The 27,990-nt window shown below is 39.8% G+C and overlaps 1 protein-coding gene across 16 annotated transcripts in view; it reads right to left on the reverse strand.

Moving 5' to 3' along the window:
* Nucleotides 1-2,096: 2,096 nt before the first annotated feature.
* LOC141399058 (uncharacterized) overlaps nucleotides 2,097-27,990 on the reverse strand; it is a 118,568-nt gene continuing 92,674 nt past the window's right edge. For 5 of the 16 annotated variants that reach the window (XM_073977072.1, XM_073977077.1, XM_073977075.1 and 2 more), the window contains exons 2-4: nucleotides 15,107-16,206; nucleotides 3,083-3,664; nucleotides 2,097-3,014 (exon numbers count right to left, since the gene is read on the reverse strand). In XM_073977072.1, the coding sequence (XP_073833173.1) occupies nucleotides 2,418-3,014; nucleotides 3,083-3,664; nucleotides 15,107-15,670 (1,743 nt within the window). In that variant the 5' untranslated portion in view covers nucleotides 15,671-16,206 and the 3' untranslated portion in view covers nucleotides 2,097-2,417. The remainder of the gene's footprint in view (nucleotides 3,015-3,082; nucleotides 3,665-15,106; nucleotides 16,207-27,990) is intronic. The other 11 variants (XM_073977066.1, XM_073977076.1, XM_073977074.1 and 8 more) reach the window with 5 other exon arrangements.

Consider the following 27,990-nt stretch of genomic DNA (forward strand, 5'->3'; position numbering starts at 1 on the left):
TTGAACCGGTGACTATATTTGTGGATAGTCAAGCGGCTCTTAAAGCCATCAAATCCTGCAACATCAAGTCCAATGTCGTCCTTAAGTGTAGAAAGCCTTGGGAACGCTAACTAACACCTCGACTATATGCGTAATGAAAGAGCAGACGAATTAGCTAGACGAGGATCGTAGTCTACAGATCTAGAAATCGCTAACTCCATCAAACCACCCACTTGTCACTTTTTCTAAAGAATTGAAAAGTTCTCTGACGAAAGAGCCAGTGAATTATGGCGTAATGAACCTAGGTGCATTGTGTCAAGATCCATTTGGCCGTCTCTGTCAGTCAAAAGAACGAATTCTCTGTTGAACATGAGTAAAGCTGAAGTTAGATTAATGACGGGAGTTATCACTGGACTCTGCTATATCAGGGCCTTTACCATCAAATGGGATGAGGATGTTACTGACTATTGCCGACTCTGTGAGGATGAGAAGGAGATGAAGACGATCGATCGCACCCCCTGTGTCGATGTCCAGCCCTGGCTCGTATGAGGCATAGATTAGTGGGTGTTCACTTTCCGCTGTTTCTAACCTTCTATTCAACTGCGAAACCTGCTGTAATCTACAACATCATCAGAAATCTGAAATGGCTGGGACAGCGCAACCTGAACACGTGAACCGTATTTCAAATATTCTACCAACCATCTCCACCCAAACTTTTTATTTATTTATTTTCAATTTTCATATGCCCAGTCTTTCGACCTTAATGTTGTATACTACAGTTTCTTCTTTAAAACTAATTTTCCCTTCTAAGTCCCAATTTACATTAGGCGAGTTTACTTGCGGCAATTGTCAGTTTGATGGAGAGAGAGGTGAGGCATATGGTAACCCTTTGCCTCTCAGCCCCCTCTCTCACCTACAAACTGACAATTGCCGCAAGTAAACTCGCCTAATGTAAATTGGGGCTAAAATTCTCTGCTTAATTACTTCTTTTATACTTTCCTAGCTTCCTTTTTATTTTTTGCCTCTTCTTATCTCTATCTTTTCTTTTCTTTACAGCACATCCCTAAGTTTGGGCAAAATATTACTAAAGCCAAAATTTGAACCGAATCGGTTCATCTCTTCGAGAGTGATCGTGCGCTCCAGCCAGCCAGACAGACAGACGGGCGGACATTGCTCAATCGACTCCAAATTGTCTGAAACACATTTCGTCCAAAAATACTTGTGGTCTAAAACCATTATTTCGATGATGATGACATTTTGCCCGTATGAAAGTTAGCATAAATGCTGAGGGTATAAAAACGGTAAAACCTACGAAAATATTATTAAGGTCAATCTTGTGAAGAATTTTCACAGCTACAACATTTTCTTTAGGCCCCTTTACATAGGACTCGCTGTTTCCAAGCAAAATCGTGAAAACCTAAAGAACCCCTAAAATGTGTACTTAAATCGCGATTTATTTGAAAATCCCTCCGGCGATTTTTTTGTTTCTTGATATTTCTCATATATGAGTATTGTATTTTCAGAATCTGCAAAAACTTCCCAGGTGTAAGCACCTTCCATTTAAATTTGGTTAAGCCACACCGTGCATATGTTCTATTTTTAGAACAATTGAGGTGAAAATATATTCAAATTCAACACTCCACACTTTTTCTTTTATTTTGCTCCCTGCTTCTGATTTGTAGCCAAACACACTACATACTAGGCTACCCATACATATAGTAAAGGTTGTTTTTAAAACATCCAAGTACATCACTATTTCTTCGTAATTTTGTCAAAAAAAAACTCCCATGTCGACGGTGTACTTTGAACACACAAACCTAGGATTTGTAGTCAGACACACTAGCCCTGTGCCACCGTACTTATTCCTTAGTAAGTAAGTAGTAATTAAGGATGTAACTAGTTATGTGTTAACTGTTACTGTTTGATAATGCGGAGGGTAATGAGTACCCATTACGTGGTAATGCAGAAAGTAATGACATGTGCTTACCAAATTTTTGCTGGGAAATGTTCTGATTCTAGGGTCTTCTCCACTCAACGAAAGAGATTCAAGCTACTAACCTAAGTACTTACCCTTCATTTATCTCCAAAAAATTGTTCACAAAACACATTTCTCTAAATAATATTTATGAATTTAACATCAATGTTGTTGTTGGTGTTTTATTATAAACAAAATAAAATATACATTTACATATAATTATTGCTTGTTGACTTTCTTTCTTTCACTTATAACATTATAAACAATTAACAATAATAGATACATACACAGTAAAATATTTAGTAGTATATTTAAATACGTATACAATATTTAGGAAGAGGAATATTTATTTACTTTCTTTGGAAGGAATTTTGGGAAAACTTAATTAAGTATAACAAACCGCAAAGGGAGATACTACAAACACTGGCCTGCACTTTGGTCACCACGGTATTTTTTTCTTTTCTTACATTAACTTCTTTTCAGGTGATGACTTTTTACCGAATGGTTTCATTTCATACAAATCGGTTTTCAACGAACGAAAACTTTTGCGCAGGGTATTGGACATACGTTTCTTATAACTTGTACTAGTTATTGAAATTTTATCATCATTGGCCATTTTGGGGGATTTGGGTGAATCATCCGATGAGGAAGCATCGCTGGATGTGGCATTTCCCTTAAGATATTTTCGATTGAAATGCAATTGGGGTGTACCCCACTTTTTGGCTATGAAAGCTTCAAATTCGGGATCAGTGTCGGAGCCACTGTCTCGTTTTTTCTTAGCCTCAAGTTTTGCATAGAATTCACGTTTGGATTTCTCCAATTCATCTTCGGAAGAAATGCCACCGACAGACTCGCTTATGGTGGACTCAGTGTCCGCAAAGGGTATATCATCTAAACGCCGGGTGACTATAACATCTGAGGGAACATTTTTCAAATTGACACCTTCAATATTGGTTTGTTGGAAATCTATAGGTAATTTACCATTGGGACTGACACCGCGCCAGTTGCGGGATTTGCGTGGTGTCTTAACCTCCAAGACGCGTACGCGATAGTGTAACATCTAAAGGAAGGAGATACAAAAATTATTAAAAAATAAAATAAAAACTGCTAAAAATCAATTTGCCTTACCTTTTCTTCATCCAAAAACTTGGTTAGATCGCTAATGGGAAAACTAACACAAGTACCCTCAGCCAAAATATCCGAATCATATTCACTGTGTACGGGGAATTTTTGTGTCACCGCCAATGCCTCGAAGTCTTCATTATATAATGTTACCTCATAGGCAAATTGCAATTTCTTTTCCTTCTGTGTTGAGGTACAGGTCATGGTGAATAGAATCCTGTCCTTATCATAAATCTCATAGAAATTAAACATTTCATTGAAAACTTCGAAAACATAGTAGCCCGTCAGGGGTTTTTGTTTTACACCCATATTCCAGCTGAGATCAACTGTGTCTTTGGTGAAAATCTTCTCGGCATGATCCGATTCCAAATGTTCCTTCCAAAATGCTTCACGTCCATTCCATTGACAGTTGCCCCAAACACGACCCATAAAACATTTCATCGGCTTGTAAATGCATTGCTTCTCATGCCAGGAGAGAAGATCGTGTTGTAAACGCACTGTACAACCTCCGGCGGCATTTGCACATTTGAAATGGGCCTTCGAGCACAGAGCTTCAACGGTCAATGAACGAATGTTGGTATAACCTTCCTGTAAAGAGAAATGGTGGAATTTAAGGCTTATTTATAAATTTAGGCTGATTGGGTTGTTCTTAATTAAGTGTGCTATTTCTTTTTATTAATAATGAAGGATTATTTCTAGCTGGTCCGCACGTTAACTCCTGAACGGATACAGCTAATTTAAACATATTACGCAAATGTGCGGTTTAGGAGTAGCTCTCATTGTTTAGCTGAGGATATATCACTGTCGGCAAGGCCAACTAATACTTTTTGCAATCCTACGGCGGCTGATTCTGTGCACCGGATAGACTCGGAGGAATCTTCGGATGACGGCACCTCAACAATTTTGTTCGTATATTTTTTACCATGGAAGCGGCAATATATCCCGTAATGCCTGCTCCGAGCTCTTTTGATCCATGCCGGGATAGAGAAACACACCGTTTGCCAGATCCCCATCCACTATATGTCAATATTAGTGAGATTTAATTAATGCAAGGAATGGGTGCACTTCCGAGGCTGCTCTGGCCGCCCCCAGGTCCACTGCGATAGGGGTAATGTTGCTCGCAGTCTCCCCAACTACACCAAACGCAGAATCTTACACTCCAGTGCCCCAGAAACGCATCGTTCTTGCCATTCAATTCAAACGGCCTTCGCAACATAGTCAGTGAAATCGACATTACATAGCGTTTGCAGTGCAATAACCGTCCGGAGCTATGGGTACTTCAATGTTCATCATGAACTTTGGCATTCCGCCCTAGAGGGGTACATACACGGCTGGCCGGGCAAATTTGCACGATAAACGAAGACGCTATTGTGAGGAGGCCAGAAACCATTGTGGCACCCGATCTCTTAAATAACGTGTCCTGCCAACACGTGAGATCCCTTGGCTCAGACAATGTTTCAATCATCGTTTCCGTTAACAGACACCCGGCTTTATAACATCTTTTCTTAACCATGGGGAAGCTGAGGGTTCAGCATGGGTTCAGATAATTTACCAATCACCACTTCAGATCCCTCAGATATCAGTGTGAAGCTGTCGGGGTAGAGTTGATGTGTATATATCACGATGAATAGTTGTACATTAGTTCGATTTTGGTGAGCAATAACCGTCTGGTGCTAGGGGACTTTAATGCTCATTATTAGCTCTGGCATTTCGTCCTAGACAATGACCAGATGAGTGAGTATAGAGCTGTCCGAGCAAATTGATAGGTTCACATTTTGCATGGTTACCACAGCTTGCCAGACATCAAAATTGTGGCACTAGGTCTGATAAATGACGTGTCCTGACAACCCGCTATTTCCCTTTGCTCAGAGCAACTACCGATCACACGAATTCATAACCGCCGTACTTTTCTGAACAATGGGAAAGCTGATTGTCAAGGGTTCAAAGAATTTACCAATCACCGCTTTAGATAACTGCCCATTCCGTCAGATTCTCGGGTAGCTGAGAGAATTTTCCGGAACATAATCAAAGCTTCGAAAGCTCGCTACATATTGACTGGTCGAATACCCAAAATCAAACTCCGGCTTCTCGCTACATACTGGCTGGTCAGATATCCGAAATCAGATAAAATTTCCCCGCAGAGGCGAAGGGACTTGCAAAGCGATCGTGATGAGGTTCGTCGTACGAACTCTGAAGATCCAAGTGGTAGGGAACTTTTCCCGACAGTAATAGGATGAAGAGGGGTGTACGATGTAGCATAAGAACCCTTTAAGCCAAGGAGGTAACACTACAATTTGCGATGAGCGAAATCATGCAAAGCGTTGGACCCACACGAAATCTCTCCATTAGAAAATTGGATGCACTTGGAGTTGAGTATTAAACAAGTGTCCTCAATCTATCGTTATCCAGGCATATTGTACCAAAAGCCTGGAAAGTTGGCAGGGTGGTCCCGCTTGAAGGCAAGGATGCCAGGAAAGGTGAATCGTTCCAGAAAATGCACAGCACCACAACAGCATAACACGCCATATTGATATCGTGAAGAAGGGTGTGCTACGCCCTTTAAGCCAAGGAGGAACCACCTCAATTTGCAATGGTCGATGTTGCAGACATCATCCGAAACGCGAAATTATGCAAAGCGTTGCGCCCACACGGAATCTCTGAATTAACAACTGGACGAACCTGGAGTTGAGTATTTAACAAGTGTCCTCAATCTGTCGGTTGCCACCTATATTGTATCAGAAGCCCAAAAAGTTGGCAGGGTGCTTCCGCAATTGGCCGAATCTAGAATCTTTACTATTGGCGACAAGAGGGAGGCCAATAGCAAAGATTCTAGAGGCACTACTCCTCCCCTCGAATAGAAGCAGTTTCCCAGTTGCTCAACATCTGCATGGATTCCGAAAAATACAAAGCACAACAACAACAACATTACACTCCCATACCCATACAAATCAGTCGAGAACTAAACTCTCTTGACCTATCATAGCCTTGTTAGGAAACGTTGGGCGCCGGTCGTTTGTAGAATTAAAAAATAATAAGTCAAAGATCCGTAGAGTGAGAAAGAGAGTATCCCCAGGCGGGGAACTGTTTAACCTTTACCTTACTGCAATTCCACACTCTTCAGACGGCGCAGAGATCGTAATGTACTCTCCTGTCGTCGGGTCCTAACGTCGGTGATATATGTGATAGGTTAAATGTCTCCATAGCTGACTCAGTGCGGAATGAGGAATATAAAAATATACGGACGGCTGATATGAGGCTCGATGGTGTCCTGATTCCGACCACTAATGTGTAACGTCCGATAGCATGCCTAATTCGTCCGCCCAATCCACAGCTATGTGAAACAAGACCAGAAGTAGGAACAATTTCGTCAAGTCTCTGGCCGGCAAAACTTGGAGTGCTGACAAAGAAATCTTGTTGACCTTTTATAAAGCTATAGACCGGTCTGCGGAAAGTTATACGGTGCCAGCGTCGTATGCAAATGTTAGCGATACGCAGTGTACGAATGAATAAATGAATGCCAGTATGACATCAGTGTACCATCTTCATGAGACGAAGATTTTACCGGTACATCATCACAACAAAATGTTGTCGAAAATGTACCTGAGCATCCCTGACAGAACTTAGTGGACAAGTTTCCCCCACACAAGAATGTCAGGAGAGATGTTCATGATCTGGAGAGAGAGAGGTCCAAAGATACAAGCAATAACCTCTAAATCAAAGATCCTATTGGGCAGACTCTAATGCAGCTGCGCAGGCAGTACAATGTTATTGTAGCTGTGTTCCTTTACTTACCATTTGTTACTATTTTTAACCTGCAAAGCGTTGCTTAACCCCAAAAATGGTAAAACTGGCAGCATTTTTTAAGAGAGTGAGAGAAGAGAGAGAGTACATATGCCTTTCTCTTCTACCACAGGCTACCAGACAAATTTCTAAGGTAAAAAATGGTAGAACTGGTTTTTCGGGTTGTGTTTGACGATTATTTCACAATGAAGAAAAAATGGACGAAACAGAGAAGAAAAAGTCGAACGCTGACAAAACTAAATTAAAAACTGTGAAATAAAAGGCGAAAATTTATGTTTTATATTTCTTTTGGACATTGCTACCAAGATCTACCATTTTTCCGTTCCTTTACTTTTCTGGTAAAAATGTTCATGAGAGAGCAATTTTGAAACTTTTCTCTTTTACCACTTTTACCATTAAAAAAGTAAAGGAACAAGGCTAGTGTTAATGTTGTACTCGGAGACCACCCCATCCATCGCAGCAGAAGAACGTAATAGTACGTTTACACTAGAGTTTTTTGCCGGGTTAACCCACTTCATGAGGATTTATTTGATTTTTGCGCTATGGAATTGACATTTGAAACCCAATCCCACTGGGTTAATCCGGTTAAGTGTAACCGGGGTATAAGCTGCTAAGGCAGACACAAATGGTTTTGGTCCAATTAAGATCCGGACGATACTGCCGCTTCAATTTGTATCGGGCTCGAATTGATGGCACGATTGGGACCGCTGGATTTATTTAATTGATCCAGCTAAGCCCATTTACCTGTCGCCTGATTCTATATGGGCGCAGCATGACACAGAGGAACCAGAACAAGAAAAGTGGAGGGATATTCTGAATAAAAACTCCTCGTGAGAAAGTGAGAAAACTTACGGGGATTTTTCATTCAGAAAAACCCCCTGAAGAAGATATACGAACGAACATATTTGCGTTGCTACAACAAAACTAATATTTTTACTTATTATTGTTCTTAATTTGCAAAAATTTCAAATTGTTGCTAACTTTAAAAATAAAATAACCGAAAAAACAATAATAATTGTATACGCATGCTACGAAAAAAACTACTACTACTACTACTTAGTTTATTATTGACGTCAATAAACGATTCGAATGAATGTAATCATAAAAAAATTAAAACAATATTAAGTGCCTGACTGCTGACTTTTGATCGGTATCAAATATTGAAATAAATGAAAGATATACGAACAATATTTAACAGTTTTTTGATACGTCTTTAGCTACCTGTTATCTAAAGACGTTTCACTCAAGTAGCTATTGCGTCATAAGAAAAAAATTAGAATGATCAAAATCTTCTTCCTTCATTTGATTTGATTCTTATGAATGAAGTTATCAAAATATTTTTGATTGTTTATCATTTTTGCAAAGTATTTTTGTAACATGTAATCAGAAAGATTCATGATATATTTGATTGGAATATATATACGTTTTAGAAATGTTTACAGTTGGATAGAAATTATCTGTAGAAAATATTATCTACAGTATGTATTTTCAATTACAAGGTCTTAAATTGTATTTTTAGATTGTGCCTAGACAAGTTAAATTCAGGGACGTAACCAGACAATATTAAACTTTTGAGTGGGAAATACACAAAAAATTCCAAAAAGTTAATTCTTTTGAGTAAATTGACAATAAAGGCTCTGTTCCTTTACGTGCAAGAATCTTCAAGTTTTAACACTTTTTACTCGAAAAGCGTTCCTTTACTTCTGACACCATGCACTTCATATGGGAACAGTTTACAACTTTAACTACTTTTGCCGGTTTAACCATTTTCAAAAGTAAAGGAACAGACAAAAAGATTTAAATGTTGAAGGTCCACTTTCCCATAGGCATACACTTCATTAACCGGACAAAGTTCATCCTATACATTATAACTCTAAAGGGAGTTCCACAACTGCTTCATAGACAAAAATGATAATTAAGTACATTATCTCTATTTATTTGACAGACATTTTATGAAAATGACAACTTAAATCAGTTGGATTTGCTAAATCCAGCATATAGTAAGTTTACGAAATCGAGAGGATTTCCATTAAGCAATGGAATTGACAGTTGAAATCGAGTGGATTTCGTAAATATAACCATAGCAATAGCCTAAATTTACTGTAAAGGTAGAAACTCAATGGATTTTTCTTGCTTGGTCTGCGTTATTGGTGTGAAAGCCAGAAATTAAATTGTACTGTTTTCAATAGAACAGCCCTCAACGAAGGAAGATTTCAGGCGCCGAAGTTACAATTTTTTAAACTTTGGAATTCTTATTCGGCTTGATATTCGACATTTCATTTTGACAATTCATTTGATACAACACAATCAATTTTAACAGCAACAAATGGCGGTGACTTGCGGCGTCATGAAGAACTAATTTTGACATTTGAAAAACAAGCACCCAGCTGAAGGAGTTTCGGCCTTAAAGGCCAGAACAGAATCAATCGTCGCTTGCTTTGCTTGCTTCCCAAATGTCAAATTATAAAGGAATGTCAGAGCCTCCTAAAGGGGAACGCAGGCGGATTTGCAAAGAGGCTCTGGCATTCCTTTATAATTTGACATTTGGGGAAGCAAGCTACGATTGATTCTGTTCTGACCTTAAGAGCGCAATGTTAATTTCAGTGTTGATAAATATTACTTAGTAGCTCTGTTCCTTTACGTGCAAGAATCTTCAAGTTTTACTACTTTTTACTCGAAAAGCGTTCCTTTACTTCAGACACCATACAATTCATATGGAAGCAGATTACAACTTTTGCTACTTTTGCCGGTTTTACCACTTTCAAAAGTAAAGGAACAGACCAAGTATAAGTCGAAAGGGAAAAGTGGCAACACTCACGGATATTTGAAAATAGATAGTGCTTTTTAGCTTTAAGTTTATTATAATTTTAAATTATAATAAATGTTTAAATAAATAAAAACATTAGATTAGTAATATGTTTCCACTTTGTACTAGAAATGGGTAACCGTAACCCAAAAACTAGCAATACTCGCACTTCTCTTCAAGTACAAATGACGCTGAATGACGCTCTATTCTCTTAAGGTGTGAACAGAATGAAATACGGCGCTTTTTTCACGCTCAGTTTCATGTAAAAGATTAAAGGCCAAGTACTACCTAATTCATTTGAATTCCATTGTGTTTCTACCTTGAAGGCATCGACACATAAGAAACATGGCATTCTTACTGAAGTCATATCTGATAAAAGACTAAAGACCAAGTTCGACCTAATAAAAAGATTTCAGAATCACATTGGAATTAGGTCGAACTTGGTCTTTAGATATTTACCAGATATGACTTAAGCAAAGGCCAAATTTGTCGGAGTAGAAACTAGCAGCCATACATTTTTCCGAGTTTTCCGTCCCCATACTTTTCAAACAAGTTTGTGTAGGAAAATAAACTGTCGGAATAGTTAATTCTTTTGCTAGCTTAACCATTAAAAAAGTATGGGAACACAATTAATATTTGCAAAAATACAACTCAAAGATAAAATTTTACTTTTATGCACTTTTTATATAATTCTCTTTCCATGAATTTAATTTAAACAAAAATATGTCATAACATATCAACGGGTGTGTGAGTGCGCTTGGTATTAAAGTTTCTAATGATAAGAATTTTTAAATAAATATTAGTCAATGATTAATACAAATACACACATTTATTTATAGATAGGTACTTTGCTGATATATCAGTTGTTTACGTAGTGCATGACAGAGACTAAATCATTCTTTTTTATTCATATTGTATAACGTTTCGAAAATATTGTATATTTTATTGTCATATTTCAGTCTTATTCCCTCAGGCTGGGCGTACTTAATATGTTTTGCTGCTTCCATGCTCCTAAATAGAATACTTAATATGTTGATCCTACTAGTGCCAGGCGTAAAAATAATGAAGCTATCCACATTGTCATATAATATTGAGTACAAGGTACAGTAAAAAACAGTTCGGCCGTCCCCAACCGTAAAGGTAGAAACACAATGAAATACGCCGCTTTTTCACGCTCAGTTTCATGTAAAAGACTAAAGGCCAAGTACTACCTAATTCAAATGAATTAGGCAGCATTTGAATTAGGTAGTACTTGGCCTTTAATCTTTTACATGAAACTGAGCGTGAAAAAGCGGCGTACTTCATTCTGTTCACACCTTAAGACATGCCGTTCGGACTCGGCGATAAAAATTAGGGTATGCCCCTCCCCCTAAAAAATCTCCCCCATCCAAAAAGTTGACAGCCAGCTTCTCCACCTTCAACTTGCCCCCCATAAACTTCCCACCAACACTATACAAACAATTTTCCAAAAATATATCAATTCATTTTTAATCGATTTTACTCTTCGAGTAAACTCGTAGTCTATTTCGAGCATTTTGGAAGACATTTTTGAAGCTTTTGGGCCATAACCTCATGAAGTATGGACTTACTCCCGACAACCTTTTACCGTTGTAATAGGGACCGTGAAATCAACCTTCTGCAAAAAAAAAACTTAAAATAAATCCGAGACGAGTCCTCAAGCTGCATTTTTCCTAAATTTTGTGTGGGAGCTATCCGGAGGACGCACTGATACATGACTGGATGAAACATTACGATGTGCAAAGTTTGAACCAATCAGAAACTCCCTACGAGAATTATCTTGTGGGTTTGCCGTTTTAGTTGGTGACGTTAGGGTTTCTTGCCATTATCTCAGGAAGTATAGACTTGTCCCAGAAAATAAATGAACCGTCGCAAGCACAACCTGCTGAAAAATTTTCAAACAATCCAAGAGGAGCTCTTAAACTTCACCTCATCCCTGGGAGTTACCATAGTCCATATTCGAACACGATCTTAATCTGGAAGGAATAATACGATGTGCAAAGTTTGGACCAACTGGAGTGCTCCCTTCGAAAGTTATCGTTCACACCATTTTACAGAAAAGTTTTAAACTTTTGTGGGGGAGACACCCGAAAGAGTGAACCGATATGGAACCAAACCGAACTTAAACTTAGTTTGGGTAAAATTTTGCAAGACAAATTTTGCACCAGCTAGCCAAATAGATGGACGGTCATGGCTAAATTAACTCCAAATTGTCTGAAACGAATTTCTTTCAAACATACTTGGCATCTAAAACCATTATTTTGATGAGGAAAGTCTCAGGGTATAAGAAGTATCAGTCATCTTTGCCGACAGAGATATACTCTCAGCCTATGTGAAGATAAACTTCTTCTTTGGACAGATCGAATATCGGCTACACAACAAAAATCCTTTTTCCCATTTTTTCAGCCCTTTTTGGACTATTACATTTTTCCGACAAATTTGGATTATAGTACGTTTATATATAACCGGATTTAACAAATCCACTGGGTTACAAATGTCAATTCCATTGCTTATATTTCAAGTAAATCCTCATAAAGAAGGTTACCCCGCAAAAGGCTATAATATAAACATGGCCTTAAAGCTTAAAAGTATTGGGAAGGAGGTATCTGAAGGAATGGTCCGACATAGTCCAATTTGGAACCATGTAAGCAAGCTTTATAATTTGGTACAGAAGTTTATATTACTCCAAGGATGCTTGGTATTGAAATGGACAATATCGGCCCACGTTTTGGTTGAGCCCCTTTAGAACGTTTCCTTCCTATTTTCGTTATTTTCAATATTTTAGCCTCATTATGACGCCAAAAGCGCTAAAAATTGGTATGCGTTCCTCTTTTGGGTTACAAAACTTTACTCCAGATATTTATTAGTACAGGTCCACGTTTCGATATAGCCCCACGGTAGAATGGTACGATTTTAGCCTTATTATCGTACTTTAATGGCGAAAATTTGGTACTAAGTCTTCCTGGGGGATACACAATTTTCTCCAAGAAATTTGTCAGTACAGGTCCACGTTTTGATATAGCCCATTTAGAACGGTACCGCCCAATATTTTCAAGGGTTTAGCCGCATTATCGCACCAAAATTGCTGAAATTTTGTATTTAGTCTTCTTTGGGCCTATAAAACTTTCTCCCAGAAATATTTCAGTGCAGGGGCTGGATTCCTGTTCTATGAAAATTTCATATGAAAAATATTTCCTTTATAATTTTTTTCAGGGGATCAATTCTGTTTCTATGAAAATGTGAAATGAAAACTTGTATAAAGGAGAAAACTGTCAAATGAAAAAAATTATAAAGGAAATATTTTTCATTTCAAATTTTCATAGAACAAGAATCCAGCCCCAGGTCTACATATTGATTTAGCCCTTAGTGAACGGTACCGCCTGATTTTCGTCATTTTCTTGGTTTTAGCCGCATTATACTACAGAAATGGGTAAAATTCCGTATATAGTCTTCATTGGGAATATGAAACATTCCTACAGAGAATTCTCGGTATAGGTCCAACTTTTGATAGACGCCCCATTTAACCTGACTTTCGATTTCCATTAAACCTGCCTTACGATATGCATAGTTTGGACCAAGGCATTATAAGGTTGTAGAGTTGTAGGTTTTTTTACAGCACTCGTGCCATAGAACATTCACGAAGTATTGACTCGGTCCTTAAAAAACTTGGGGTCTAAAACCGTTACTGTTATAAATTTGATGTTGTGTGTACTGGGAATCGAACCCGGGCATTCAGCTGGAAAGGTGGGTGTGCCTGCTGGGACCAAGTCGGTTGCTCTGTTTAAGAGATATTGCGCGTACATTTTTAGCGAATGTTTTTGAACCTTTGTGGGGCAGATACCAGGAGTAGTGGACCGAAAAGCACCATCTTCGAACATTATCTAAGATAAGCAAAAATATTACGATATGCAAAGTTTGGACCAAGGCATTATACCGTTGTAGAGTTGTCGTGTGCACCGGCCGCTACTTATGGTTACCGTAGGGTAATGTGTTTTTTACAGTGATGAGCTTTTTCCCATTCAACCTGTGCGGGTGGAGATACAGTGACTTTTGTTGCTTGCTTCACGCTCAATTTCATGTAAATGAACAAAGGCCAGGTAGTACCTAATTCAAATGCGATTTGGTTAAATGAAAAAAGACCATCACTGTAAAAAAAACCCATCACATGTGAGGAATTACAAGTTCGATCACAGAGAAGCCACCAACAGCGAAAACAGGTCACATAATGGTGGTTGTATGGGTTCGAAACTTGGGCTTTCCTTTTTCACTTGCAACGAGAAATTAATCAAAATTAATATTAAAATGATCTTCGCCCTAATAGGCAAAATTTTCCAATTAAAATAATAGATTTTACATTATTGTGATTTGAATTTCTTTGTAGTTTAAATCACAATAATGTTATTGACAAAAAGCTCTAATGTAAACATGGCGTTAGTTTCAAATTAATGACACATTTTCCTAATGACACAAGCTCAACTCTAAAGGCCTGCGTACATAAGCTGCCTTGCCTGCTTACCTTGCTTTCCTGCTTCATTTCTGACATAATAAAAATAAAAGAATAAAGAAGGCCGAGGAAATTTCGAACTGGGTTGCCCTTTTCTTTTTTATTCTTTTATCAGAAGAAGGCAAGGCAGCATATGTACTCACCCCTTAAAGCTGAAAACACATCCAACGTTTGAGTAAAGTTTTGTGTCATTTCTGGTAGATGAATAAAAGGCAAAGTGCTGCCTCTGCCAAGTTTCAATTTTTCGTTATTCTTCTATCACAAATGACACAAAACTTTACTCAAACGTTGGATGTATTTTCAGCTTAAAGGCCTCGAAACATAAGGAAGCATGGCATTCTTGCTGAAGTCATATCTGGCAAAAGACTAAAGACCAAGTTCGACCTAATAAAAAGATTTCAGAATTACATTTGAATTAGGTCGAACTTGGTATTTAGTCATTTACCAGATACGACTTAAGCAAAAATGCCATCCTTCTTATGTGTCGAGGCTTTAATAGTACGTTTAAATTTACGAAATCCACTGGATTTCAAAAGTCGATTCCATTGCGTATACCCTAAATAAATCCTCGCCATTAATCAAGTGGATTTTATTTGAGGTATACGCTATGGAATTAACATTTGAAATCCAGTATATCTAAAACTAAACCTACTATTGAGGCGCTACATGAAACAAAAAAACGAACAAATCAATTTCACTATTATTACTTGTCCACACGATAGAGTGTTTATCGAATTGGGTAAAGGTCTCGTTTTCTATTTTTTTTTTTTCGTGCAATGACGCCGATAACCTTCATCGAAATGAAATGAAATTTGATAAATAAGCATGTCATAAATAAAAAACCATACAGACAATAAACATAATCTATAGGCATGTTTCTAAATTCTACTTCCACACTTACCTTGCACAGTGGGCACATCAGCAATATCCGGGTACATTGTTCGCAAATGCTATGGCCAGTTTTGCACAAATAAATCGGTGATTTCATTGGCAAAGCACAGCCAGGACATTTCAGCTCTTCAATGAGACGTTCATAATGTTTTGCAGGAATATCTTTGGTGGAAGCCTCGGGGGCAAAGCCGGCAGCAATGCCATTATTGACATCAACAGGGGCATTTGAACGCAATACCACTGTGGCATTCTCCTCTGGGTCCAATTGTATGCAGGTCACTTTAAGGGGTTCTGCAATTGTGGTTGCTGTTACAATTTGACTTTCTGTCGGTTGCATACGTTGGGTGGTGGTAACGGAATATGTTGGAGTTGTGGGAGAACCATCTTGGTTGAGTTGGGGTGTTACGACAACGCTATTGTCATAGGCAGTTTGTTGGGGTATGGGGAATTCTGGTATGTTAGCTGTTGCTATGGGAGAACTCATTGAATGACTGTCACCAACACCAATGCTACGTGTACGACTTAGCATAGGAGGCTTTGGTGGTGGTGTATTCGGAGTTCTGGGTGCCTTCATAGGCAGAGTTGCATATTTTGTTGATATACCGTTGGTAGGTACTGCTGTGGCGGTATGTTGTTCAATATCGGATAAACTGTCAATGTGTTGTTCACGTACCAGAACCCTTTTGGCATTGTAGTTGTTATTATTGTTGGCGGCAGTGTCATTGCCGTTTTCTGAAGTTTCTTTGTTTGCTTTCTTGGTGGTAGATTCAGTTTTCTCATCACTTGAATATTCCGAGGTGATGGTGTTGCTTAAGAAGACTCTGCGTTTCTCATTGAGCTTCTCAATATTTTTGAGATGGCCAATGATTTTCAAATCTTCTAAATGTTCCTCCGGCAGGGGAGTGGTAAAACCATTGGTGGATGTTGTTGGGGGTGGTGATGCTGCTGCACCGTTACCATTCACATTTGGCGAATGTGTGGAATCACCGTTAGAAGTTGAACTGGAAGTACTGCTGCTGTGAGTAGATTTAGTACTGACTTTAGTTTTTATTTTAGAAATGGTATTGCCATCAATTTTTTCATCATGGAATTCAGATACTTCTGAGGATTCTTGAATTGTATTCATTTTGATTGTTTATTATTATTGTGAATTGTGTAGTTATGTGTGAGTGTGTGTGTGGATAATTAATAATTAAGGTAAAATCTTGTTTCTTATTCTCAAACACTTCAATAGTATTTCACCATTTGTCCGCCAGGTCGTTAAAAAAACAGACGCGCTTTCGAACTTTAATGTTCAATTACCGAAAACGTTATGATTTTATTGGGCAATTCTTATTGCCAACTTCCCCCTTACTATTGTTTCAGTTTCATAGTAGATTTCCAACGCTCACAATTTCATTCTGATATCTTATCAATAAATAACAACAACACAAAAAAACACTCCAAAGAGCCTATCGCCTTCAGACGAAACATCAACTTATCAGAACTCCACGTTACCTCTTCGATACTCACTTAATGAGAGTTCTTTTCGTAACAAATCCCCCCAATACTATGGACATAGTTAGCAATCTTTTCAAGTTTAATTTTTTTCCCAATATCAAAAACAACCCAGCTATATCATACGAAAACAGGTGTCTACCCGGTCGTCCATCCATTCGTTTTGTTTGTTTGTTCGTTATCAGCAGCTGTATGTCAATTTGCAATCGAATTGTTTGTTCTCTCTCGCTCTCTCTCTCTTGATTTTCTTCTACAAAATACTCTCCCATTTTGCAAAGATAGGTGGGCAAGTACCTATGTACCCTCCTGACAGTCACACCGGATGATCAGACGTGATATTTCACTTTACGTTTATATTAAAACGTCATGATAAACCTGCCACAGCCAGTGTGCTTGATTTGTTGTTAATGAAAACATCGTTTGCATCTTGACGTTTTAGCTATGTTGTTGCCCTGGGAAGTTATCAGTGTCATAAGGTGTTAATCATTCTGTTAGTGATGTAAGATATGACCAAATAATTGAATATTTCCGGCACATTGGTATTTAAGGCATACAGTGGCTGAATGGATTAAAAAGATGCTGGAGAGCATAATTATTAATATCAAAATTGGGAAGGATTTCAATTGAAAATCTGTCAATAGGGCCACACTTCAGGAAGGAGTACTCTCACTCAGAGATTTTCATCGGAAGCGTACGAAAACTGTTATTGTTGTAGCAACGCAAATATGTTCGATCGTGTATTATTTCAGTTATCAGGTTCTGGTTTCTCTGTATCCAGACTCAAAAATTCTACAACTTGGTAAATGGGGTTAGCCGGGCAGCTAAACAAATGCAGCGTTCGTGTGGTACCAATCCACCAATTCTCAAGTTTGTGAAAGCCTGGCAGTGGCAGAGATAGTGTTCCAACGTTTCGTTGTCCTCGCCACATGCCCTGCATTCACTATTCTCCGCACAGACTATCCTGTGCAGATGCGCTTGTAGTCCTAGATGCCCTGTAAGGACACCAATCAGTCTACTAATATCCTTTTTACTCATCACTAGGAGGTCACTTGTTTTGTCCTGGTCTGGGTTTCCCCATAGGATTTTTGTAGTTTTTCCCTTTTCCTGGATATTCCATACAGATACATGAGCATTCTTTGTCAAAGCTTTTAGTTCTATACGCGCCGCCTTTAAAAGTTTGGCATTGTCTAGACTTACTGTAGGTAGCTCCCTGGCATGTTTTGGAGGAGTTTGCTACTACGTTTCCCGTAGTCCCTATGTGTCCTGGTACCCATACAATGTTTACCGAGCCATAATGGGAATAGTCGTTAATTGAATTTTTACACTCTAAGACAGTTTTCGATATTGTTGCCTTACTTGTTATAGCTCTAATTGCTGCTTTACTATCCGTAAGGATGTCAACTGTGAGTGGCCTTGTATTTGTTTTAAACCAGTTCAGACATTCTGTGATCGCTCGGATTTCGGCATGGAGGATCGTGTTATGATCCGGCAGCCGAAGGGAGGTCCTCGTTTCCGTGTCTACGATATAAAGACCCAGTCCCGTTCTCCCCCCTAACACAGCCCCGTACGTAAACCCACAGCTTTCAGCGGGAATCTGTGCCAGGGTTCCATCGATCCACATATCTCTGTCCGGTATTAGAACTTCACACAGAGCTACTTCACTTGATTCTGATATCCGGTCCGATACTATTCGATTTATAGATTCACCCGTAGTGAACTCATCGCTTTCAGTCTTATAGCCGCGATGGCTGCTTCATACCTTACCTGTATTTCTATCGGGTGGACAAATAGAATTGTCTCTAAAGCCCTAGTTGGTGTAGTCCTCACCGCCCCGCTAATGCCTAGGCAGCACATTCTTTGGACCCTTTGCAATGTTTCCACATTGTATTTTTTGTCCATAGCTGTCCACCATACAACAGATGCGTAAGTAAGAATCGGTCTTATTACGCTTCTGTATAGCCAGTGTATCATTCTAGGATTAAAACCCCATTTTGAGCCTATAGCCCTTCTACAAGTTGACCAGCATCTGTGTACTTTGGTAGCCCTTTCCTGAATATGGTCTTTCCATTTGAGTTTCCTATCTAGAAATACCCCCAGATATTTAACTGTTGGAGATATAGTTAATGTCTTATTCAGGAAAACTGGTTTCTCTACGGAGCCCAATTTCGTTTTCCTATTGAAAAGACATAACTCTGTTTTTTCCGGGTTAACATTAAGACCTCTTGTAAGCTATATTTAGAGCCTCTTCGGCTCTCCTACAAAGTAGATTTGGATTCTTTGACTATTGATTTACTTTCTCACATCCACACAACAGAAAAACTGCTATTAATTTCAATAGATTTTAGGTTAGGGGTTTTTAATCCGATAATACCTATAAACAGGGTGACGTAGGGGATGGAAGATACCAAGGAACGGTCCTGACCGGCTTTAACATGGCAAAACCGCGGATTTATCTTGGTCCCTCTTTCATCTCAAGTGGGCACTGACCTCCCCCTGGGGAACTGCCGCGCGTTCACCCACAAGAACGTTAAAAACTTGGGTTTGGGCGTCGGGTTAGTAACTCTCCCCCCTAGAAAAAACAGCCTACTATGAAAAAAACGAAAAAAAAAAGAAAAAAACAAACCCCTCTAAAGTTGACGAACCCAGCAAACGTTTTAAGGGCCAAGATCTGCGAATCTGCACCTGGAATGTTCGCACTCTTTATAGAGAAGGTGCAGTCTTCGCATTGGCAGACGCACTTGAAAAGTACAAGGCCGACATTACTGCCATACAGGAAATACGATGGAACGGGAAAGGCGTCACAACAACACCTAAAGGTGACGCACTGTATTATAGCTGCCATGACCCAAAGCATGAGTTTGGTTGCGGATTTGTAGTTGGTCGGAGGTTAAAACATCTGGTCTCCAGCTTAACCCCAGTGAATGAAAGACTTGCTGCAATTCGAATAAAAGCAAAATTCTTCAACATCAGCTTTATTTGCGCTCATGCTCCCACTGAAGACAAGGACGAACAGACGAAAGATATATTTTACGAGCGCTTAGAAGAAACTTATGACCGTTGCCCTGCCCATAACATTAAAATTATACTAGGCGATTTTAATGCCAAAATTGGAAAGGAGAATATCTTTGGCCCAACAGTCGGGAAATTCAGTCTCCACAGTGAAACATCTGACAATGGTACTAGGCTGATAGACTTCGCAGCGGCAAAAACATGGTAGTTAGCAGTTCCAGATTTAAGCATCTCGATATTAAAAGAATCAAAATCAGATCAAAGATAGATGAAAGACATGCATCAAGCGTGTTGGATGTACGATCGTTCCGAGGTGCAAACATAGACTCGGACCACTACCTTGTTGCAGCAAAGGTACGTACCAGATTAAACGTAGCGTGATTGCAGCTTACCGATGTCCAACTTCCGTCGTGTGTCTGTTCGCACTTTGTTTGAAGTCCGAACAGACACAACACGGAAGTTGGACATCGGTAAGCTGCAACCGCAACAGATAGCCACAGCATATTCCACTCAACTGGCCCAGCTGCTTAATCAAAGCACTCCTCGTCCCGATAACATATCAGGACAATGGCAAAACATTGCCCACTCCATGCAAACAGCCCCAAAATCAGTACTTGGATACCGGAGACCTCCACCAAGGAATCCATGGTATGACCAGGAGGGCTACTTTACAATCAAGAAGAGAAGAAACGTCTTTTCCGCAGGAAATGAGAGACATGGAAAAGCGGGAGTGTGAACAAATCGAGATGTACAGGAGACAGAATGAATTCCGAAAATTTTACCAAAGAGTGAAACATTAAACTGATGGCTTTGGAACTGGCACATTCTCCTGTAGAGACCAGCAAGGTAATCTGGTAACTGATACAGATAGTGTGCTAAGGATATGGAAAGAGCATTTTTTCCAAACTGTTGGTATCCAATAGTAGCGAAGTCGACGAAGATACCACAGATCCAATCCCAGAAGATGGTATTGAATGTATAGCACCCGGCCAAGATGAGGTAAAGACAGCAATAAACCGGCTGAAGAATAATAAGGCAGCAGGAGCTGATGGCCTACCATCCGAGCTGTTTAAAACCGGAGGCGACACGCTGATAAGGTGTATGCATCAGCTAGTTAGCTCCATCTGGCAGGAAGAACGCGTACCCGACTATTGGAACTTGAGCATCCTGTGTCCCGTCCATAAGAAAGGAGATAAGACTTTATGCTCCAACTATAGGGGCATAAGTCTTCTCCCTATCGCCTACAAGATCGTGTCAGGGTTATTATGCGAACGACTAAAGCCTATGGTCAACTAGATAATTGGACCATACCAATGCGGCTTTAGACCTGGCAAGTCCACGATTGACCAGATATTTACCCTGCGGCAAATCCTGGAGAAGACCCAAGAGATGCAGATCGACACCTACCACCTTTTCGTCGATTTAAAGCAGCCTTCGACAGCCCGCTACGTTCAAATGTATTCTAAGCCATGTCTGAATTTGGTATCCCTGCAAAGCTCATTCGGTTTTGTAAAATTACTCTAACTGACACAAAATCTTCAGTTAAAATAGGAAAGAACCTGTCCGAAGAGTTTTGTACCAAAAGAGATTTCAGGCAAGGAGACAGCCTTTCGTGTGATCTTTTCAACATTCTGCTAGAAAAGGTTATACGAGAGGCAAACGTCAAAAGAAGTGACAGAATCTACACCAATAGCCACATGTTACTTGCTTATGCTGATGATATAGACATCATGGGACGATCAGTGAAAGAAGTAACCGATACCTTTATGAAGGTCGAAGGCGAATCTACTAAAGTGGGTCTGGCGGTAAACGGCGAGAAGACCAAGTTGATGGTGTCGACGCGCAATGCGTTCATTGAGATCGAACCAACTGTTGAAGTTGGTTCCTATAATTTTGAGGTCGTAAAAGACTTCGTATACCTTGGCACCGCCGTAATCACAACAAACGACATCAGTTGTGAGATAATAGAAGAATTGTATTTGCCAACAGATGCTACTTTGGTTTAAGTAAGCAGTTTAAAAACAAAGCCACATCTCGTCAAACAAAAATAACGCTCTACAAAACACTGATTGGTTTTAGGACCGTTGTTGGCAGCTACTTCACTCGGAGACCTTGAGGTCCATTGTGATCATCCTTAAAGAAACTGTGTGTTGTGGTTGCACTATATGTGATGATGATAGATGCTGGACTATTGCGGATTTGTTTGTGAAGTTGAGTGTGTAGGTGATGCTGTGATGATGGATGTAAGTTTATAGGTTGTTGCTGAGGTTGTGATGGTGGATGTAAGTTTATAATCAAGTTGTTGTGTGCGGTGACTGGTCTATACTGCAGTGATGTGCGGTGGTTGGTCTATTGTAGAGATGTTTATGTATTGTTGTTGAGGTTGTGATGATGATAGACGCTAGGTGACGGTTTATGATAAAGATGAAACGGTGATTGGTATGTAGCAGATTTGTTGATGTAGAGTGGTTTTGGCGGGGTGGATGTGATGATGATGGATGCTGATTTATAAGATGGGTGTTGAAAGTGGTGACTGGCCTATTCTGAGGTAATATACGGTGGTTGGTCTATTGCACGTTTTGTTGATGTAGAGTGGTTTGGTGTGATGGATGCGATGAGTAATGGATATGGGTGCGCGGCTGCTGTGGTTGTGGCAAAGATGTTGATGTAGTGGATGTGATGCGGATGTGGGTGTGGGTGTGATGCCGCTGAGGGTGTTGTTCAGAGTTGAGCCGATTTCTATCCCCCTGTGTGAAGGAGAAAGAAAAACAGAGATTAATTAGTTTTGTTTGCCAAGCCATGTGAGATTTTTGGCAAATTGGTACATGTAGATGGGGTCTATGTCGGAGAAGAAAGTCAGAGTATTTATCTCATATCTACCGAAGAATCGATGTCTCCTCGTGAGTAACGAGGGGCACCTACATAGTAGATGTTCGACCGTCTCTGTTTCTTCTGGATCTTGACATAGCCTACAGTAGTCTACACTACTGTTGTCCCATCTAGAAGTTAGGGACCTCACCATGTTATGACCTGTAATGAGACCTACAGTGGTCTTTATCCCTAAGTTATTTAGTCAAAAAAGAGAGTTGGTTCTATGTTGAGAATAGCTGGGCCAGATTGCCTTGGATACCTTACAGCCAGTTTCCATTTGCCATCTTTGCCCCGCCTTCTCAAGGAAGTAACCGCGAAGTTTTCAGATGTAGTAGCACTTTGGTGGTCTGATAGATGACTCAACTGGTAAGTCAGTCGACTGAGAGCCACCCCGTGCTAGTTCATCCGCCTCTTCGTTTCCCTTTATATCACTGTGTCCTGGAACCCAGCAAAGACCAACGAAGTCGCGTACTTCAAGCAGAGCGTTTTTGCAGTCGAGGATAGCTTTTGAGTTTATGGTCCATGACTTGAGAGCCTTAAGGGCCGCTTGACTACCGACAAAAATAGTCACCGGTCTTTTAAGGGTACTCCCAAGTTCTTTGACCATCTCCACTGCTTTCCTTATTGCAAAAATCTCCTTATTGCAAAACGCTGCAGTTATCGTTGAGTTTGAAGGATTGCTTAATTTGTGGGTTTTCGCAGAAGACCCCGACACCTGTGCCATCCTCCATCTTTGAACCGTATGTGTAGATGGCCAGACCGCCAAGAGGAGGGCTACCACTAGACCAGACATCCCTGCTTGGGATTGTGACGTTGATTTGGTTGAAGTTGAGTACAGTGAGTATATAATCACTGATGTGATCGGATCCACTAAACTCAAGTAAATCGGTGAAGGGGGAGAGAACCTTTACATGTCCAAATCGTAAACACTGCCACATACCTGCCTCTCTAAGCCTGAAAGCCGTCCTCGCCGCCTGATACTACACGTGCTGATGTATGGCTCCGAAGCCTGGGTACTTACGCAAGCTGACATGGCAGTGCTTGGTGTGTTTTAGAGAAAAATTCTTCGAAAGATCTACGGACCAATCTGCGTTGACGGTGAATATCGACGTCGTATGAACCACGAGCTGTATCTGCTATACAACGACATAAATATAGTTAAACGTATCGAGATGCAGTGATTGCGTTGCGATGATGAACCCGCTAAAAAAGCTTATAAATACGAGCCACATGGCGGTGCACGCAGAATTGGCAGGCCAAAGAATAGATGCCGCAAACAAGTGGATGAAGAGATGACAAAACGCGGTGTTCGAGAAAGCGATGCACCAATTAGAGAGATTTGGAGATCTTTTCTTAGTTCGGTCTATGGAACAAATGTTCTGTAATGGACCAGCTAAGTAAGTAAGTGAGGACCTGTCAAAGTTTTGTGTTGGCAGATAACATCCAATAACAATATCGCGTTAGCCCGACTTAGCTTTAGTTAGAAATATGTATACAAATTTCCATTAAAATTATACTTTCCTAAATTAAAATCCAGTATTTCTTAAATTTAGTAATTAACTATTTATCATTTTTGTTTTAATAATCAACATTTTAAAGTGAATATTTATTTGTTATTCTTGTTATGAAACATGACAAATATTTGTATTTTTTGTGGTTGTTGTTGTTGGTAATTAGTACTAGTTTACTTTAGTTATGGAAGGGGTTTACCCAGTATTTACCAGTTATCTATTATTTGCGTAAATACAAATATTTAGTCTTCTCATTTCTTTAATATTTTATTATAAATTAAAGATTGCAAAGAATAATAAACTTCATAACTAATGGACTTGGTTGGAATGACGTCATTGAAAAAAACTCAAATTTAAAGCTTTATCAATTTTTATATATTTTTGGTGACAATAAATTTATTTAATCACATGCCAACCAACTGATGATGGCATACCGATGATAACCTTCAAATTTAAACTAAACGATGATAATTTGAAAAGAAATTTAATAATATTTGTTTTTTTTATAGTTTTTTGATATTACATGATTGGCCAAAAAACACGACATTTAAAACTGTTACCCCGTCCATAATAACGGAGTCACAAAATATATATCGGGTGTCCCAACTAGAACGCAATTTTTTTGGATGTCCCAACTAGAACGCAATTTTTAATTTTAAATAAAACACAGATATTTAAAAAAAAAAATCGTGAAACATTATTATATCGTAAAGTAGACAGAATGAGGTTATATATGGAACGATTGTTCAAATGTCTAACAATGACACTTCGAATGGCGCCAAACTTAAAAATTGCGTTCTAGTTGGGACACCCAGAAAATTACGTTCTAGTTGGGACACCCTTTACAAATTTACGATAACTCTCAAACGGATCAAACGATTTGGTCCCAACTTTAGTCTTCGTAATATTTTGTCCAAACTTAGTGCTTCTACTGGGCCGAGGACAGTTTATCCGATGACGAACTTGATACCACAGTCATTCCAGAGACTGTAGTAGTCGATTAACTGCCTAAGTCTCAATAAAAACAGCTAATCTCTTGGAAAGACCTACAATCGGGCGAAGCCGATTGAACTGGCATCTAAGGTAAGACGCTATTGAGGATGGAACCCCCCATCACCATAAGAGAGTGCAGATTAATCAGGACAAATATATTTCATGATTTGAGGAAGATCGTAAGAACTCATTCTCACTGGCCCAAGAGAAAACCTGACCTTAACAAGCTCTCTCTCTATCTCGGTGACCGAAGAGGCTAAGTCCAGTTCAATGTCAATTTCGATTCAAAAATATCAAACCAAGAGCGATGTTGACTATCCACATTATTACGATCTGAAAAGGGTCTGTAGTCGATAAGAGCATTGTTAGTTTAAGGCGTTAAACGGATTCCAAATCCATATCCAGAAATTAGGAATTCGGAACCAGAGGTTGTCTCGAAGGAGGGTCCACTTATGGGCACCTTACTTTGCATTTGCCAAGGATAGATAGTTTGTAAGGATGTTCTCACGTTCCATGTACCAATTATAATCCGTTTCTTAAAGCCAAGGGTCGTCATCAGAGGATTGTTGTTTAAATTTGAATTTGTTAACGTTTCTGTCTGTAATCGTTTTGTTTAAGATGTGCGTTTGATTGGGTCACAGCATTCGATCCAGCATTCCAGGTAGCCTTCTCATTGTAGCTATCGACTGACGGTTGTCTGTGTGATATTACCAGGGAATATGTACTTGCTTGGAAAATTCAACAAATGAGTCGTCCCTGGCCATTCCCAAGTTAATGGCGAAGAGAGACTTTCCATATCGAAGTAGACATCTGAAAAATTCCCATCCACCAATGGGCATTAATTAGGACCCTTTTTGAAATTTTAATTTTTTTATACCCTCAGTCTTTAGACTAGCATACGCCCAAATGTGCCTCATCGAATTAAGGTTTTAGATCACAAATATGTTTGAACTATATGAGACCACTCCTTCGGGTAGCTCCCACCCAAAATTTCGGAAAAGTGAACTTTAACACCTGCTCTCGAATCGCTTGAATTCTTTTTACAAGCACTTGTATTCGCTGCCCCCATTACGACAGTACATGTTTTTTTCAGAGACAATTTCATACTTCCTCAGGCGTAAAAATCCCATATGATGCTATGTGTAGTGGCTGAATAGCATGCTATTTGAACCTGTTTGATATGCCTGTTGATATAGTAGGGATTCTCTCATCTCCCTCTAGAGCGTGGATATCCTTCCTGATGTGCATGAATGTGTCGGGTCTTCCCACCAGATAGTGATTGGGATGGCTCTAACGGTAACATACAAGGGGTCCTCAAGTTCCTACCTCTCAGTTTGTCGCAGATAGCTGTGGCGTGAGCGCCCGACTTGAACGTAGTGTCGAATGTGACCCATAACATTTTGGGGCAGTTTGTGGTCGGAATTCTGCCACCGTCGACCAGAAAATTCAACTCTCTTTCCAACTTACTGTCCATGTGGTGAACGGAGTGGCTGTATATTTTGTGGCGGAAATCTGCATATACCTAGCATGGAAAAAGGTGGTACAATCGATTAAATATGAGTTCAGTCTCTCACAGATGTCATATGGGAAGGTACCTGAAGCCAGGATCGTGCAATCATCCGCATACGTTACGATCTCAATGCCTTCTGGAGGGGAGAAATATAGGAGAGGTAGAAGTTAAACAGCTCCTATCTCCCCACGTTGGGAACTCCCTGTTTCACTCTACGGAGCTTGGACTTCTTGTTCCTGAATTCCACGAACGACTGACGTCCCCACATATAATTGATTATCCCATGGTTCAAACTTGGCCGGTGGGTGGTCTGCTTTTAAAAAGTCGAGCTCGACCATCACTGTTCTATCGCACGACTTGCTCTGGTTGAGTCCTAGACTAATACGCAGATCTTACGCAGGTCTTTGCTACAGGCGACAAAAGCGAAATCGGTCTGTGACATCCTTGCCTGGCATCAGTAGCGAGACGACTCTGCCCATTTACCAGACTTCGGCAACGGGTTGAGAACTTTAGTGAGATACTAGACTCCCGTCTGATCGAGCTGTTTACTAATGTTAGTTGCAACATCATCCATTGTAGTGGAGCATTCTTGGCATGAAGAGATCTAATGCGACGTAAGCTGTCGATTAAAATAACTTCCACACCTCTTCGGATCAATCAACGAAATGTTGCCCAACGAGACTGATGTGCTACCTTCCTTTTTTCCATGGTTCGAGATTTAACCGTTGGCCCGAAATCAATTATTCCGGCTTCAATGTTGCAACTCATCATTTGATTTAGCCATTTGTTCCGCTTATGCTCACCGTTCAACCTGTTAACTTCCAGTGTCAGCTCCCGGACTCTGGGGATCACTGGGGTTGGCACGACGACATCCTTTCTAATATCAGAACATCAGAATGCTAGGTCACATCTCTGAATGGTGATTAGTGATCTCTCTGAAATTATCCCATGATTGATGAAAGCGCAGCGTTCAGAGACTATGAAATCGGGCGATCTGTTGATGGAGACAATTATTGGGAGATGGGCTGACCCAAGAGAAATTATGGAAGGAGTAGATTAATCTCCAGCTGTCTCTCTGGAGGCCTCTATTCTTCTTCTGCATCAACATCAACGCATCCGCCACATCCGAATCATGAGATGGCACCCATTTTGTAGCTGCAACTGTGCATGGGATTTCACGGCCAGTGCGCCAGAGCCATTTATTTTGTCTGGATGAGGAAATCTTTTGATTCCCTATCCTTACAATTAATGAAGTTGACACCATTGTGCAAATGTGTATGGGATTTCGCGGCCAGTGCGCCAGAGCCATTTATTTTGTCTGGATAAGGAAATCTTTTGGTTCCCTACCCTTACAATTAATTACGTTGACACCATTGCCCTGCCAAACCCGTTTTTTCTGTCATCAACATTGTCAGAAGTTATGACCTTCCTTAGAAGACTTTCCACCAGCAACCAGTGATCTTCACTTGTCCTGCCATAACATCTGACTTATCAATGACCGCT

This window comes from Musca autumnalis, unplaced genomic scaffold (assembly GCF_047663935.1).
Source record: "Musca autumnalis isolate F117 unplaced genomic scaffold, ASM4766393v1 scaffold_3, whole genome shotgun sequence".
Classification (NCBI taxonomy): domain Eukaryota; kingdom Metazoa; phylum Arthropoda; class Insecta; order Diptera; family Muscidae; genus Musca; species Musca autumnalis.